The sequence below is a fragment of the Ranitomeya variabilis genome, chromosome 2 (genome assembly GCF_051348905.1).
Source record: "Ranitomeya variabilis isolate aRanVar5 chromosome 2, aRanVar5.hap1, whole genome shotgun sequence".
NCBI classification, from domain to species: Eukaryota; Metazoa; Chordata; class Amphibia; order Anura; family Dendrobatidae; genus Ranitomeya; species Ranitomeya variabilis.
The window spans coordinates 906264227-906282282 of record NC_135233.1 but is presented as its reverse complement, the minus strand read 5'-3'; the positions used below and the strand labels follow the sequence as shown (position 1 = coordinate 906282282).

The window sequence follows — 18056 nt, the reverse complement described above, 5'->3', positions numbered from 1 at the left end:
AGGTTTTTTTTTTTTATTTATTATTTTTAACATTACATTTTGTACTATTGATGCCGCATAGGCAGCGTCAATAGTACAAAGTTGGGGACACACAGGGTTAATAGCAGCGGTAACGGAGTGCGTTACCCGCAGCATAACGGGGTCCGTTACCGCCGGCATTAACCCTGTGTGAGCTGTGTATACGGGCGCGCCGGCAGTGAGTGCGGGGAGTAAGCGGCCATTTTTTCTGGACTGTGCGCGTCGCTGATTGGTCGCGGCAGCCATGACAGGCAGCTGCCGAGACCAATCAGCGAACGAATAACCGTTACAGAAGGACAGACGGAAGTACCCTTAGGCAATTATATAGTAGATATATATATATATATATATATAATTTTATTATTTCTTTTTACTATTTAACTTTTTACCCGGATGAAGGGGCGACGGAACCTTTCAAGGCTCCTATATCCCCAAACCAACAACAGGCGAGCACGGAGAGTGTCGCCTCTCCTGCGATGTGGGATGCCACTGCCTGAGCTGATTCTAGGTGACGGGCCCCTTTAAGGGCACCGATCTCCCCTCCTCCCTTAACAGACGAGCACATGGAGTGTCACCTCCCATTTTGCCCTGCCCACCAGGTTATACCCTCTGATGCTCAGAGGCACTCTCCATCGTGGTGTCCGTGCAGCCCCCACTGCATCACCACTGAAAAAAGCGGATGATGGAAGGAGGCGGACGGTTCCTCTCCACCCCCCTTTTAAGGATATGGTGGATGGAGGCTCCCCCAACCCTGCACCGTCCTGACTACCCCAGGCACAGCTCTGTCCTGCGGCATCTGCCATCCCCTTCATATCGGGGTAAGTGCCACCCAGAAGGGGTCGTTTTCCGGCAGTCATAGGAGGGGCTCCACAGCGGCAGGGACTCCACAGGGCTCCGCGGCATCTTTCCCGGTGGTCCGCGGGTGCGCGCCGGGCGAAGCCATAAATTTAGTCCCCGGCTTCGGCCTAGTGCAGGCCTCATCCCGATAGGCCCCGCCCATCACTCTTGTCATTTGGATTGTGAATGCAGAATTAAAAACCTGAGAATGTCAAAGAAGCGTCACATTAAATCAGCTGTATTTGAACATTTCACCATCACTCAAGATGGAAAACATTGTCTGTCAGTGTATGACAAATGATCCAGACGAAAACAAATGCTGTGAAGCCAAGATCAGTGCATATTCAGGCAAAGATAAAAATGCTCCTACCAGAGACATTTTACAGCGCTTTCATCCAGAAGTACTGAAAGCAGTGGATGAGAGACTGCATCCAAACCAATGAACCAGTGCCCAGCTCTTCCAGCCAAACAAAGGAGCAGAGAACTTTGCAGCCATCAGTTGCAAGATATTTTGTCAGTGACAAAGTTACTGTGACAATGACAGTAGATACATTTAAAAAACAGATCATAGAGCTTGTTGTAAAGGATAGTGTGCCTATTTCATTATTTTCACGACCAGCTTTTATGTGTCTGAATGGGGAAATGGCCCGCAAGCTTGGTGTTTCTCTGGAGAGAGAGAGTATTAGAAAATTAGTAATCGAAGAAGCTTTTAAACAAAATGAAGAACTTAAAAAAACTCTCAAGGGACGCTTTCTGTTTCTTAAAATGGATGCCTGCACACGTCACAGAGTGAACTATTTTGCCATCAATGTCCGATTTGTTTGTGACAAAAATGAAGTAGTTACCAAGACATTGGCAGTAAAAGACACCAAAGCTCATCACACCAGTGAGTTTCTCCAGGTCTTGGTGGAAAAGGTTCTGCAAGACTATGAACTTAAAAAAGAGAGCAAGTTCTTTCTGTCGTAACTGACAATGCTTCAAATATGATAAGTACTATTAAGCTAATGAATGAGAGTAATGACGGTGACCAGCAGCTAGAAGAACATTCTGGGTCCAGAGACACAGAAATGTTTGAAATGGAGGAACACAGTATTGTAACTGAGGAGCAAACTGAAGTTGCTTCAGATGAACAGCAACATGATAGTTTAGATGATCTTGTTGAAACTGTCAATACGTTCTTTAATTCATCAAATGGGCTGTGTTGTGTATACGCTACAGCTGGCTATAAGAGACAGTCTGCAAGAAGGGCATGCTGCTGCACTGATTGGCAAGGTGAGAAAATTGGCTACTGTTGCCAGAACCCCTAAAGTTGACTCAATTTTGAAGAGACGTGCTGGAAAAGGGGCAATTATTGATCAAGCCACACGATGGGGCAGTACTTACTTAATGATTCAGCGCTTGGTTGAACTGAAAACCTTTCTTGTAGACATGGCTAACCCTCAACTGACGCTAAATGAAAGTCAGTGGAATCAGGTGACTGAGCTGGAAAAATTGCTAGAGCACCCATTTACAGTAACTAAAACATTACAAGCAGAGGACTTAACTCCAGGTATTTTCTTAAAGGAGTGGAAGAACCTGATGTTTCGCCTGTCCCAAAGAGGAGGGTTAATTGCAAGTGGCATTGCTACATCAATGAAACGGAGAGAGGAGCTACTATTACAAAATAACATTCTTTTGGCAGCTGTTTATGTAGACCCAATGCATCGGATTCTTCTAGATGATCAACAGCTAACTAAAGGAAAAGAAGCTCTGTTTGAAATAGCAGTAAGGATGAAAGGGTTGCAGAACAGTCAGGAGAAACAAGAAGAATTTGGTCGTCCTGCCACATCTTCACCCTCAACTGATGAAGAATTTAATTTCGAAAAATATTTGGATCACAAGGACCGTGCAAAGCGTTCCTGCATAGAAGAAGAGTCATCCCCATCAAAGAACACAGCCAGTACATTTCGGCAGAATTTTTCATGTGCACTAAAAAAAATTGAGAAATTTGACCGTTCATCAAAAATAACAGTGCAACAAGCGATTCCTCTGTATCCTGACATTGTCAGAGATGTTGCCCGAGTGGTTACTGCTTTGCCACCAACCCAAGTTAGTGTAGATAGGTTGTTCTCTGCTCTCAAAATAATTAGATCAGATTTGAGGGCATCCATGAAGGAGGATCTGACAGAGGCAATACTTCTTCTGGGGACAAATTTATAGATTTCTTAACTGTATAAGTGTTTATTGCATATTTACTTACAAGAGTTTAGAAAAGTTTATAAAAGTTATTTGCTATATTCTAATTGTATTCTAATAAATCTAGTTTTTGCTCTAAGTGGTCTGATTACTTATATGATGGTGAGAAACTGAATAAGCACGATGTTAATATTTTACAACAGTAAATTTATTGTTACTAATTGGCCATTTATGAAGGAGTCGGAACCTGATAAAATCCAGGAGTCTGAGTCGCAACTGTGGCTTACCGACTCCACAGCCCTGCTCAGCGCCATCATCATCAGATTGCGGGACACAGGACCTGGGTAAAGAAACTGCACTAGGTGCTTCCCTGCAGCTTTACCCCACATCTCTTCCACTAGCAGTGTTTTTTACTTATATTGGGGTACATCATGTCGCAGTCAAGGGCTAAAAAGGCTACAAAGGTACATAGCACCTTTTTCACTGCGTGTACCACCTGCCAGGCTCCTCGGCCTCAAAGCTCCCCTCTCTTCTCAGCCTGTGATGCCCAATGTGCCCAGGAGCCCTCCGCCGCTACCGTCCCCAGTGTATCTAGCCCCCCCCCCGAGTGGGCCGCGTCAGTGTCACAATCCATGGCTTCGTTGGCCAAAACGATTGAATCCCTTCATGACCCCTCTGGGAAGCAGGGCACTCGTCTACCTGGGTTTGGAGACCCCTCCCTTACAGGGGAATCATCGGCCGGCAGGGGCCGCTCTCACCTGAATGAGGTACAGACATCCAAAAAACGGATCCGCACTACCTCTCTTGAGCATTCACCACGCCATTCAGCCTCTGGTAGCTCCACTTCTCGCTCACCCTCTCTAGGGGTTCGCAGCGATCAGGACTGAGTATGAGTTTGAGGCATCCTTGGACCCGGATTCTCCGGAGTTTCAATAGACTGTGGTTTCCCTCATTAAAGCTGTCAATCACGCGCTAAAGGTTGATGATTACCCTAATTCGGCTCTGGATCATGCGGTATCTTTTAAAAGATCCAATCGATCCCATAGGGTGTTCGCCTCTCATCCGGATTTTTTTTAGATATAGTCCGGCGACACAGGGAGCGACCGGATAAGCGCTTTACGGGAAAAAAGGCCCTGGAATCGAAGTATCCCTTTTCCGCAGATCTTGTCAAAGATTGGATGGAACCCCCACTAGTAGATCCTCCTGTATCGCATTTGGCTACCAAAACGCTTTTATCCGTACCTGATGGGGCTTCGATTAAAAATCCCACAGAACGCCAAATAGATTTCCTGGCTCGCTCAGTATATGAAACCTCAGGTTCCTCTCTATCCCCTTCCTTCGCTGTGGCATGGATCGCAAAAGCAATGGTTTTCTGGGCAGATGCCCTTGCAAAATCCATTCAGGACCAGGCTCTTCCGTCTGAGGCGGCGTATCTCGACAAAAAAATTGCTATGGCTGGAGACTATGTGATGTATGCGTCTTTAGATGCAGAAAACTGTGTTGCAATTGCTGCCTCAAACGCCGTCACCATTAGGAGAGCACTATGGCTTAGAGAGTGGCGCGCAGATTCCTCTTCTAAAGTCTTTGATTTCTCTGCCTTTTTCATAGCAGACGTCTGTTTGGAGAAAAATTAGACCAGCTTATTTCCGATGCTACAGGAGGGAAAAGCAAATTCCTCCCGCAGCACAGGCCTAAAACTGCTTTTCAGCATCAGCAACATTTTCGCTTACGGCCCTTTCACAGTAGCCCATTTTGGTCCACCTCCACAGCCTCGTCCAGATCAAAACGATCTCCACGTACAGAGAGAGACCCTCGGCCCTCATACAGGCTGAATCAGTCCTGGCGAGGTAAGCCTAGGCAACCCAGAACCAGGGGATCCAGGCCCTCCAGATTTCCTTCAGAATGACTCGGGGAGTTTTCCGGTCGACACCACCAAAGTAGGCAGATGCCTGCTTCTCTTTCAACAAGTCTGGCTTTCCGTCATCCACGACGAATGGGTCAGAGACCTGGTGTCTTCTGGTTACAAAATAGAATTCTCCGCCTCCCCTCCGGCACGGTTTTTCCCCTCTCGTCTCCCAAGTTCAGGAGCTCATTCTTGCGCACTTCACCGCACCATCGAATTTCTGCCGAAACGGGGTCATTGTTCCGGTTCCAGAACACGAGCGATTCAGAGGTTTTTACTCAAACCTCTTCGTCGTTCCAAAAAAGGACGGGACGTTGCGCCCTATTTTGGATCTAAAGCTCCTAAACAAGTATGTAATGGTCTGGCACTTCAGAATGGAATCCCTTTGGTCAGTCATCTCAATGGTGAGAGGAGAGTTTCTAGCATCAATAGACATCAAAGATGCTTATTTCCATATCCCAGTCTTCCCGCCACATCAAAGGTTCCTGCGTTTTGCCATCCAGGAGGACCATCTTCAATTCACGGCCTTACACTTTGGCCTTGCCACCATGCCCAGGGTTTTAACAAATGTCATGGCCTTTCACTCCCGAGGAGTGGTCGTGTTGCCATACTTAGGACGGACCTTAGATCAGGAGGTCGTCTATCATGCCTGCGAAGCAAGCGTCCGCATTTCCTTGGATATTCTTTCACGCCTGGGCTGGCTGATCAACTTGGACAAGTCCTCCCCCGTTCCAGCCCAACGGATCTCCTTCCTAGGTATGATCCTGGACACGTCCAAGGGGCTGGTCCTGCTTCCTCGGTCCAAGGCCCAAGCGCTTTAGCAGGGAACCCGGATGCTTTGTTGTCTTTCCTCATTCCATTCGGTTTGCCATGAGGATCCTGGGGAAAATGGTGGCCGCAATGGAAGCGGTTCCCTTCTCCCAACTGCATCTCCGCCCCTTACAACAGGCTCTGCTGGACAATTGGGACAGGAGTCCCTTATCCCTCGATCGGCCCTGTCCCCGTGGATCAGGCAAGCGCTCAAATGGTGGACTTTGGAATCCTCTCTCAGCCAGGGGAGGTCTTTTCTCCCAATTCACTGGCTGGTGGTGACTACCGACGCCAGTCTCCTCTGTTGGGGAGCAGTATTTTGCCACCATACTGCCCAGGGGCGTTGGACGATTCGGGAGTCGAGACTTCCGATAAACATCTTGGAGATTCGAGCGATCAGATTTGCTTTGAGACGTTTCCACTTCCTCCTCGCTGGTCACCCAATTCGAATTCAATCAGACAACGTCACAGCTGTGGCATACATAAACCATCAGGGGGGTACCTGCAGCAGGGCGGCGATACGGGAGGTCTCCCACATTCTCCATTGGGCCGAGAACAACCGCTCCACCATTTCTGCAGTGCACATTCCAGGCGTCGAGAACTGGGCGGTGGATTTTCTCAGCCTTCAGGGTCTCGCCTCGGGGGAGTGGGAACTCCATCCGGAGGTCTTCCAGCAGATTTGCCTTCGCTGGGGGACTCCGGACGTGGATCTGATGGTGTCCAGACTGAACGCAAAAGTTCCCAATTTCAAAGCACGTTCTCGGGATCCCCAGGCCATCGGCGTGGATGCACTGATATCCCCATGGCATCGGTTCCGCTTCCTTTACTACCGAAGGTAATCCGAAAAATCAAGATGGAGGGGGTTCCTTTGATCCTAGTCGCCCCGGATTGGCTACGTCGCGCGTGGTACGCGGAGCTCGTTCAACTCGTATCCGACGTTCCCTGGCAGCTACCAGATCGCTCAGATCTGCTTCGCCAAGGGCCGATCTACCACCAGATCTCAGGGGCCCTACGTTTAACGGCTTGGCTGTTGAAACCTGGATCCTAACTCAAGCTTGTTTCTCCCAGCAAGTCATTGCCACCATGATAAGCGCTCGCAAGACGTCTTCCGCTCGCATCTATCACCGCACCTGGAAAGCCGCCTTCTCATGATGCAGGCTCCGTTGACGTCCTCCTCGTTTTTTCAATTCCCTCCATTCTGGAATTTCTCCAGTCTGGCTTGAATTCTGGTCTGGCGCTCAGTTCCCTCAAGGGTCAGATCTCTGCATTATCCGTGTTGTTCCAACGTAAGATTGCTGCTAACTTGCAAGTCAGGACTTTTGTTCAGGGGGTCTCCCACGTAGTACCCCCTATAGAATGCTGTTAGAGACCTGGGATCTCAATTTGGTCCTGAGTGTTCTTCAGGAGTCCCCTTTTGAACCTCTGCAATATGTCTCGCTGATTGTTCTCTCCTGGAAGGTCGCCTTCCTTGTGGCAGTAACCTCTATCAGGCGAGTCTGAGTTGGCCGCCCTGTCCTGCCGGGCGCCCTTCCTTTCCTTCCACCAGGACAAAGTGGTCCTACGTCCTTCTGTCTTTTCTTCCCAAGGTGGTTTCATCCTTCCACCTTAATGAAGATATCGTTCTTCCCTCCTTCTGCCCACAGCCAAGACATAGGGTTGAAAAGGCCCTTCACACCTTGGACGTGGTAAGGGCTCTCAGGAGGTACATTTCTAGGACTGCCCCCTTCCACAAATCGGACTCCTCTTTGTGCTCCCTGAGGGTCACTGAAAGGGTTTAGCCGCTTCTAAAGCCACGATAGCCAGATGGATCCGATCAGCTATTCAAGAATCTTATCGGGTCAGGGGCTGACCTATCCCGGCGGGGATTAGGGCACACTCCACTCGGTCGGTGGGTGCCTCCTGGGCCATTCGGCACCAGGCGTCGGCAGAGCAGGTTTGCAAGGCCCCAACATGGTCCAGCCTGCATACTTTCACTAAGCACTACAATGTCCACACTCAATCTTCTGCGGATGCGGCCCTCGGCAGAAGTATTCTGCAAGCGGCCGTTGCGCATTTATAGTCAGTTGGTACACAGTTATTTGGTTATATTGTTCCCCACCCAGGGACTGCTTTGGGACGTCCCATGGTTCTGTGTCCCCCAATGTGGCGAAGGAGAAATATGGATTTTTGTGTACTCACCGTAAAATCCTTTTCTCCGAGCGACTCATTGGGGGACACCGCAGCCACCCCGTTAGCCTTATGGCTTGTTCCTTTTTTGGCTTACTCTGACGTTATACTCTAATATTATGTAATATGTTGTTAATGATCTCCTACTGCTTTTACACTGAACTGGGTCTCTGGAAGCCAGCATGAGGGTGTATACTGCAGGGGAGGAGCTAACTTTTTTGTCTCAACTTAGTGTCAGCCTCCTAGCAACAGCAGCATAACACCCATGGTTCTGTGTCCCCCATTGAGTGGCTCGGAGAAAAGGATTTTACGGTGAGTACACAAAAATCCCTATTTTATGCTTTGCTCACAGTTGGTCAAAGCATACTGCGTAGGCGCTAGAGGCCAATTCAATGCGCACGTGCAGAAACTGTACGGGATCTGTGCTATTCACAGATCTCGTTACGTCCAGCACGCCGAGGAGCTGGGGGAGAGACGGCGAATAGGCCCGCCCATCGGACCGGGGTAATTTACATAGGACGCCGGAGAGATTACAAAGGTATTTTCTCAGCAAAGGTGGGGAATCGGGGTATGAAAGGTACTGTGGTAATGCAGAGCTCACACTAAATTGAACAATATTTTTATCTCATTGAAAAAAAGGGGTAACAGATTCCCTTTAAGCAGTGTTTCTCAACTCCAGTCCTCAAGACCCCACAACAGGTCATGTTTTCAGGATTTCCTTAGTATTGCACAGGTGATAATTTCATCACCTGCTCAAGCATTAATTCCATCGCCTATGCAATACTAAGGAAATCCTGAAAACATGACCTGTTGCGGGGTCTTGAGGACCGGAGTTGAGAAACACTGCCTTTAAAACTGGACAACCCATTTAAGATAACTGAAGAAGCTTTACCTAAAGCTGTAAGTGTCTGTTTTTGATTGAGTTAACCCAACAAAACATCTACTATATAATTGTCTAAGGGTCACTTCCGTCTTTCTGTCTGTCCTTCTGTCTGTCTGTCTGTCGCGGATATTCATTGGTCGCGGCCTCTGTCTGTCATGGAATCAAAGTCGCTGATTGGTCGTGGCAAAACAGCCACGACCAATCAGCGACGGGCACAGTCCGGCGGAAAAATGGCTGCTCCTTCCTGCCCGCACCGTACTCCCCTCCAGTCTGCCCTCACACAGGGTTAATGGCAGCGGTGTTGTGAATTCCGCTCTTGGGCTCCCTCCGGTGGTTGTAAGTGGCATTTTTGTGAATTCTGTTCTTGGGCTCCCTCCTGTGGTTTTGAGTGGTATGGCTGCTTCTGGGATTTAGCATCAGCAGCTGTTTTCACTGATCGTCTTTCTGGCTCGGCTATATTAGTCTGGCCTGTTCCCTCATTCAATGCCAGTTGTCAATTGTTCCAGCCTGGAGTCACGGCTCTTTGGATTTCCCTGACACTCTGACCAGTTCAGCAAAGCTGTCCTTGCTTGTCCTTTTGCAGTTCACTTGTTGTGGACTTTGTTGTTCAGCACTTTCTATGTTTTGCTCATTTGTCCAGCTTATCAGTATGAACCTATTCAGCTAAGCTGGAAGCTCTGGGCAGCAGAGTTTGCCCTCCACACCTTTAGTCAGGTGTGGAGATTTTTGAATTTCTCTGCGGTGGACTTTTTCTAGTTTTTATTACTGACCGCACAGTGTTCTGTCCTGTACTAATTCTTTCTAGCTAGTAGTGGCCTCCTTTGCTAAATCTTGTTTCATACTACGCATGTCATTTCCTTCTCCTCTCAGTCATTATTTGTGGGGGGCTGTCCTATCCTTTGGGGATTTTCTCTGAGGCAAGATGGCTTTCCTGTTTCTACCTTTAGGGGTAGCTAGTTCTCCGGCTGTGACGAGGTGTCCAGGGAGTGACAGGAACATCCCACGGCTACTGCTAGTGTCTGTGTTAAGATCAGGAACTGCGGTCTGTATAGTTACCACCTGCTCAGAGCTAGTCGCATGTCGCTCCTACATCACCAGACCATAACACAGCGGTAACGGACCGCGTTATGCCGCGGTGTAATGCACTCCGTTACCGCTGCTATTAACCCTGTGTGACCAACTTTTTACTATTCATGCTGCCTATGCGGCATGAATAGTAAAACGATCTAATGTTAAAAATAATTAAAAAAATAAAAAATCGTTAGATACTCACCGTCCGTCGGCCCCCGGATCGACAACAGACCTTTCCTGCTCCTCCCGACGCTCCATGCTGCGATCTCGCGAGATGATGACGTAGCGGTCACGCGCGGTCTCCGGGTAAGATTGAGTTTACAGGAGAAAGAAAGAGGCATTCAAAGAAAAGAACACGGTCCCTACAGTCAAACATGGCGGAGGTTCCCTGATGTTTTGGGGTTGCTTTGCTGCCTCTGGCATACTACATGGGCTGTGCTGTATACGTGGCTGGGCAATATACTACATGGGCTTTGCGATATACTATGTGGGCTGTGCGATATACTATGTGGGCTGTGCGATATACTATGTGGGCTGCGCAATATACAACGTGGGCTGCGCAATATACAACGTGGGCTGCGCAATATACAACGTGGGCTGCGCAATATACAACGTGGGCTGCGCAATATACAACGTGGGCTGCGCAATATACAAAGTGGGCTGCGCAATGTACTACGCATACATATTCTAGAATACTCGATGCGTTAGAATCGGGCCACCATCTAGTACAATATATATGTCAATATAATTGCTTTTTCCCAGCACATTTTACATTGGACATGAACATATGGTATTGTGCTGGGTGCTTTCTTTGCCAAGGCAATGGCAGGACCTGTGCATAGGCACTTTTCCTATTCTAGTAAGGTACACAAGACTTGGGCTTTATGATGCTGTGGACGCTGGAACAAGTATTCTACAGCTGCTTCTACCACTGGTGCAAAGTAGGATGGCTGTGATGTTAAGTTGATGTAGATTCCTGGCTCTTGAGGGGTTTTCCACTTTTTAGAAAAGTGTTTTTTAACCTGTAAAATAACAAATCTGATGGCTTCTGCTACTGCGTCCATCTTTATTTTGGCTACAGTAGTGACTATACTTGCATCACTGCTGCAGTCTACTGAATTGAGCTGCAGTTGCCTACATCTTATCTGGTTTTATTTTACATGCCAAAATACGTTTGGGGACCACTTTTCTAAAAGTGGGAAAACCCCTTTTTTAATAGAAGTACAAAACACATGAGCTTGTCTTTCACAAATGTTGTTTTGGTTGTAGGTTGCGGTTAGTCTGGGAACCCCCATCATGAAGGCTGACTGGATATTAAAGGCATGGGAAAAAAGGAATGAGTTGTAAGTATTGACTTCTAGTGAACTGTTCTGTATCCTTGTAGTTAAATACATGAAAATGTGGAACTCCAAATGTTAATGAAATGACTTCGTTCATTAATATTTATTAGGAGCCTAACTCTTTCTTACTGAAGTCCGATTTATCAAATCTGACTGTTCCCTTTGTATTGTAATAACTCTACAATGCTTGTACATATTCCAGTGACTAATTTTTTTACACATTGTACTTTTAGTTGTAAATTTAGCTTGTTTGTGATGTGTTCTTAATGCTCTTAAACAGTCATTCTGCACAAAATACTGAATCACTTACCATATGTGTATTATACCTCGGCACCATTGTTTTTAAACTTCTTCCCCCCCCCCCTTTTTCTGTTATTTTTCATTTGTCTGGTCAATTGCGTAATACTATCATAGAATGTAAGAGTTGTGAGGGACCTCCTTCGTCATCATGTCTAACTCACTGCTCAATGCAAGGATTCACTAAAATATCTGACAGATGTCTGTATAGCTTCTGTTTTGAAGACTTCCATTGAAGGAGAACTCGCCACCTATTGTGGCAGCCTCTTCCACTCCTCGATCATCCTCATTGTCAGTTTTTTTTATAATCTCTAATCTGTATCTTCTCCCTTTCAATTTCATTCCATTGCTTAATCGTGTTTCTATGTGCAAATGAGAATGGTGATCCATCCACACTGTGACGTCCCTTCAGATATTTGTAGATGGCTCTTGTGTCTCCTCTTGGCCTTCTTTTTTGCAAGCAAAACATTCAGAGATCATTTATCTGTTTCACGTAGGACATAGTTTGCAGTCCGTTCACCATCCTGGTAGCTGTGTGTGTGTGTCTCTGTTTTATAAAATGTGGTGCCCAGAACTGGACACAGTATTCCAGATGAGGCCTGACCAAGGAGCAGTAAAAGGGGATAATTATTTCACGTGATCCTAGACTATGCTTCTCTTAATACATCCTAGAACTTTTTTGCTGCTACATCACACTGTTGACTCATGTGCAGTCTGTGATCGATTAGTATACCCAAGTCTTTTTCACAAGTGTTGTAGCTGTAGATGTAATTTTAGTTTTTCTTGCCCATATGTAGGATCTTGCATTTCCTCTTAGAATGGCATTCTATTAGTCGCTGCCCATTGTTCAAATTTATCTAGATCCTTCTGAATTCTTTGTCTTCTCTAGTGTCCGCTATCCCTCCTAGCTTTGCATCGTCTGCAAATTTGATTAGTTTATTTTCAGTTCCCTTCTATAGATCTTTTATAAAAATGTTAAACAACACTGGGGCCAAGACAGTCTTGTGGTACCCCACTTGAAACACTCTTCCAATTGGATGTGCAACCATTTTTTGCTACTCAGTGTAATGCAAGTATCATTCAGAACTGGTTCAGTGATCTTACTCAGGAGGCCTGTCAGATAAAGATGGGCGGATCCCTGGATGTTCGGGTCTGACTGGTTAAACCCTCCCTCGACCAAAACTGTGCCACTAATTATAGACCTGTCTCTAATCTTCCCTTCATCTCTAAACTCCTGGAACGCCTGGTCCACTCCCGTCTTACCCGCTATCTCTCAGATAACTCTCTTCTTGACCCTCTTCAATCTGGCTTCCGCTCTTTACACTCTACTGAAACTGCCCTCACTAAAGTCTCTAATGACCTACTAACAGCTAAATCTAATGGTCACTACTCCATGCTAATTCTATTGGATCTTTCCGCAGCATTCGACACTGTGGATCATCAGCTCCTCCTCACTATGCTCCGCTCCATCGGCATCAAGGACACCGTTCTCTCTTGGTTCTCCTCCTATCTCTCTGACCGATCCTTCACTGTATGTTTTGCTGGTTCCTCCTCCTCTCACCTTCCCCTTACTGTTGGGGTTCCTCAAGGATCAGTCCTAGGCCCCCTCCTCTTCTCTTTGTATACTGCCCCTATTGGACAAACAATCAGTAGATTTGGTTTCCAGTACCATCTCTATGCTGACGACACCCAATTATACACCTCTTCTCCTGCTTTCACTCCGACCTTCTTAGAAAACACCAGTGATTGTCTTACCGCTGTCTCTAACATCATGTCCTCCCTCTATCTGAAACTGAACCTGTCAAAAACTGAACTCCTCGTGTTCTCTCCCTCTACTAACCTACCTTTGCCTGACATTGCCATCTCCGTGTGTGGTTCCACCATTACTCCAAAGCAACATGCCCGCTGCCTTGGGGTTATCCTTGATTCCGAGCTTTCATTCACCCCCCACATTCAATCACTGGCTCGCTCTTCTTATTTGCATCTCAAAAACATTTCTAGAATTCGCCCTTTTCTTACTTTCGACTCTGCAAAAACTCTTACTGTTTCTCTTATTCATTCCCGTCTGGACTATTGTAACTCTCTACTAATCGGCCTCCCTCTTACCAAACTCTCCCCGCTCCAATCTGTCCTGAATGCTGCTGCCAGGATCATATTCCTCACCAACCGTTACACCGATGCCTCTACCTTGTGCCAGTCATTACACTGGCTACCCATCCACTCCAGAATCCAGTACAAAACTACTACCCTCATCCACAAAGCACTCCATGGCTCAGCACCACCCTACATCTCCTCTCTGGTCTCAGTCTACCACCCTACCCGTGCCCTCCGCTCCACTAATGACCTCCGGTTAGCATCCTCAATAATCAGAACCTCCCACTCCCGTCTCCAAGACTTTACACGTGCTGCGCCGATTCTTTGGAATGCACTACCTAGTACCTAGGTTAATACGATTAATCCCCAATCCCCACAGTTTTAAGCGTGCCCTAAAAACGCATTTGTTCAGACTAGCCTACCGCCTCAACGCATTAACCTAACTATCCCTGTGTTGCCTATTAAAAATAGGAAAAAAAACAAAACACAATCAGGTTCCTTGCATCGTGTTCTCATACACTTTATGCAGTTAATAGCCCTCTGTGTCTGTACTGCTACATACTTAGGCAGTTAACTGGTTCATGCAGCTTTACATGAACACCCGAGCCTTACACTATGGCTGGTCCAAATAACTAAAGCAATTGTTACCATCCACCTCTCGTGTCTCCCCTTTTCCTCATAGTTTGTAAGCTTGCGAGCAGGGCCCTCATTCCTCCTGGTATCTGTTTTGAACTGTGATTTCTGTTATGCTGTAATGTCTATTGTCTGTACAAGTCCCCTCTATAAGTTGTAAAGCGCTGCGGAATATGTTGGCGCTATATAAATAAAAATTATTATTATTATAACAGTTAAAATTTGGTTACCAGAACTGTACCCAGAACCCATTCACTTGAATGGGGGGCCTTAACATCCAGTGTTTGCCATGCTGTCATGTGCTGTCACAGCACGGCAAACACTACCTCTGCTCAGCTGTAAAATCATTACCGCCGGTCAGTGCCGTGGTTACCACGTTGTGAAATAACAGCAGGAGCCTGCAGGCGTGATTGGAGGTCTAAAGTTTACCTTCAGTTACTGGCGTCAGATGATGGGACACCTGCTGCCGCTAATAGCAGAGCAGGTGGCGGCTGAAGGAAGTATTCTTCAGCTGGTGATTGCGCTTTAAATAAACAATGGGAAAAAAAAACCTGTGTTTGTTCCCCAGTATTTTTGTTAACCAGTCAGGCAAAAACTGACAGCTGGGGGCTGCAACTCTCAGCTGACAGCTTCAGCAAGGCTGGTTATCAAGAGTAGAGGGGTCCCCACCCTGTTTTAATTACTTAAATAAAAACAAAACTACAAAAGGTGCCCCCCCACTTTTGACAACCAGCCTTGCTAAAGCAGACAGCTGGGGGGTGGTATTCTCAGGCTTGTAAAGGGCCATTAAGTACCACACTTTGTCCATAAGTATTCAATATGCCCGTAAATCGTGGGCTGCACTTCATAAATGAATATGCACATTAATGAAAAACACCGGAATTGCACTTTGTCTTTTCTTGATTGTTAACTTGTTTATTTTAATCGGGATATTCCTGAAATAGATTGATGGATGGATTCTAACCAGCATTAGCACCTTAATAATTCTTATTTGGGCACAGGCACTTTAGAGATTATTGGATAATTTTTGTTTAATTTACCTCCTTAACTCGGTGACACATGGTTTTCAATGGAGACAAATAATCATTATTTCTCCTTCGCCTCATTGGGGGACACAGGACTGTGGGTGTATGCTTCTGCCGCCAGGAGGCTGACACTAAGTAAACATGAAAAAAAGTTAGCTCCTCCGTAGTATACACCCTGACACTGGCTACCGAGGAATCCAGTTTATGCTTGGTGTCTCAAGGAGGCACACCTCTGGGTCCTGGATCCTTTGGACCCTATTTGTTTGTTCTCTACATCTATGGATTGAGGGGGCGACGGTCCCTTTTGAGGGTCCGATCTCCCCAAACCAGCAACGGGCAAGCACGTGTGAGTTCCTCCACGTTACCTTCCCCGCGACGTGGGATCCCTCACCGGACTTGGCCCTGACCACCCTGAGGTATTTAAGACCTAAGGCTGTACAGGTGCCCCTAGATGTCCGTGTGTTCCCCCCTAATTCCTACACCCCTGCTCTGCTGTGGTGATAGCTGAGGTGGTGGACGGTCCCTCTCCTTATCCTAGATAATGGAGATAGGGCTCCTGCACCGTCATTTGCTTCCCCTTGCTGCGTACACTGAAGGGGTAAGGGGGGCTCCTGGCACACAGTGCATCTTTTTGATGCTGATTTACCTGTCCTCCGGGAGTGTGCCGGTTCTATAGGAAGAGCGGTGCCGTTTTTTCTTTGCTCTGCGGCCGGCTCTGCGAGTGCGGTGCCGCCGTCGTTTCCTGTCTCGGCGGCCGGCGCTGTGGCAGTATTGTGCGGCCGGCGCCGTTTTTCTTCTAGAGGCTTCAGGCTCTGCCTGGCCTCCTGCAGGCGTGGGGCAACTTCCTGGATAGTCCTGGGCCCGAACTTCGTCCTGCCGACCGCGCTGTGAGGCCCCGCCCCCTCCGGCGCGTCCCTTCCGGTTCCGCCCTCCCTCTCTCAGGACCAAGATGAGGGGGAAAAATTGAGGCCCCGGCTTCGGGTCTACTCCAGGCCGCATCATTTCATTGTGTAGCTTGTCGTGCCCCATTTCCGCACGCCCAGAGTAATCGCCTCTGCGAGGCCTGCAACTCTGAACGCGCCCAGGAGCCCCCCTCTGCCAGCTCCCCAGCAATCTGACTCCTGTCCCTCAATCAGAGGCTGGGGCAGTTCCGCCGGAATGGGTTACATTTTTGTCGCAATCCATGGCGTCCCTTACTGAGGCAATCAAATCCCTTCAGACCCCGGCAGTCCTTCTGTCTCGGAGAGGGCCTCGGGTTCTCAGGAGCCTTCGGCCTGCAGGGGCCGCGCTCGTACTAGGCTGACGCGTGGAAAACTGATTCGCACAGCGTCGCCCAGGCCCTCAGGTGCTTCTGCATCCTGGAGTTCCGTATCACGTTCTCCTTCTCCTGCAGAAAGCGGGGAAGTTGAGACTGACTATGAGTCAGAAGGGTCACTTAATTTTGAGAATCCTGGGTTTCAGGAGTCTGTAGATAGCCTCATTGAGGCTATCAATCAGTCTCTGGGTATAGAGGACGAGCTCGCCTCATCCTCAGGTCATAAGGTGTCATTTAAGCGGGCCAAACGGACCCATAGGGTGTTTTCCTCTCACCCTGAGTTTGAAGACCTAATTCGGCGTAACCGGGAGCACCCGGACAAGCGTTTTTCAGGGCAAAGGGCTCTGAAGGCTAGGTATCCCTTTGCTACTGAGCTCTGTAGTAATTGGGCTGAAAATCCTTCTGTGGATCCTCCGGTGTCCCTTTTAGCCTCTAGCACGTTACTATCTCTCCCTAATGGCTCGTCAATTAAGGACCCTATGGATCGTCTTATAGAGAGCTTGGCTCGTTCCGTTTTTGAGGCCTCAAGTTCGGCACTTTTTCCTTCTTTTGCGGCAACTTGGGTTGCCAAGGCTATGATATCTTGGTCGGAGTCTTTAACAAGGGCTCTCCAAGAAGGTGATCTGTCAGCGGAATTGGCAGAAATGTCTTCTCAGATAGCACTTGCTGGTGGCTATCTGATTAATGCGTCCTTAGATGCTGCAAACTGTGCCTCTTCGGCTGCGGCTAACGCTATTGCTATTAGAAGGGCTCTCTGGTTAAGAACATGGCGGGCTGACTCTACCTCTAAAAAATCGCTTGCAACCCTACCGTATCAGGGAGGTCGCTTGTTCGGAGAGAAGCTGGATCAGCTTATTTCTGACTCCACAGGAGGGAAGTGTAAGTTTCTTCCTCCGTAGAGGATTAGACCGCCTTCTCGTCGCCAATTTCAGGCCTGATTTAGAACCTTTCGCAATGCTAGATGGGCCCCAGCATCGGGCTCTGCTGCGCAGGGTCGACCCAATCAGGACCGAGACGTTCGGAACTCTTATACTGCCAACCAGGGGGGAAGAATGCGTTCCCAGTCAACTAGATCCAGAGGATCTAGGACTCAAAGGTTTTCAGCTAAGTGACTGGAGGCTTCCTCAGAGTGCCTCCAACAGAGTAGGCGGACGTCTACTTTTGTTTCGCCAAGTCTGGCTTCAGGTAATCCACGACCGGTGGGTGGGAGAGCTCGTATCGTCAGGTTACAAAATAGAGCTGGTACGGCTGCCTCCTCCCCGGTTCTTCCCATCCCGTCTTCCCAGGTCTGAGTCCCTCCGACAAGACCTATACAATTCCATAGAGTCCCTTCGTCTCAGCGGAGTCATTTCTCCTGTTCCAAGGGAGGAAAGATTTCAGGGATTTTATTCCAATCTTTTTGTAGTACCCAAAAAGGACGGTACAGTAAGGCCTATTCTAGATCTAAAACTCTTAAACAGGTTTGTCCGCGTTCGTCACTTTCGGATGG

General features: G+C 47.7%; 1 protein-coding gene across 6 annotated transcripts in view; it reads left to right on the top strand.

Annotated features, from left to right (window-relative positions):
* Positions 1-18056, top strand: part of ECT2 (epithelial cell transforming 2) — a 145121-nt gene that overhangs the window by 37833 nt on the left and 89232 nt on the right. For all 6 annotated transcript variants that reach the window (XM_077290521.1, XM_077290519.1, XM_077290520.1 and 3 more), the window contains one exon: positions 11133-11206. In XM_077290521.1, the coding sequence (XP_077146636.1) occupies positions 11133-11206 (74 nt within the window). The remainder of the gene's footprint in view (positions 1-11132; positions 11207-18056) is intronic.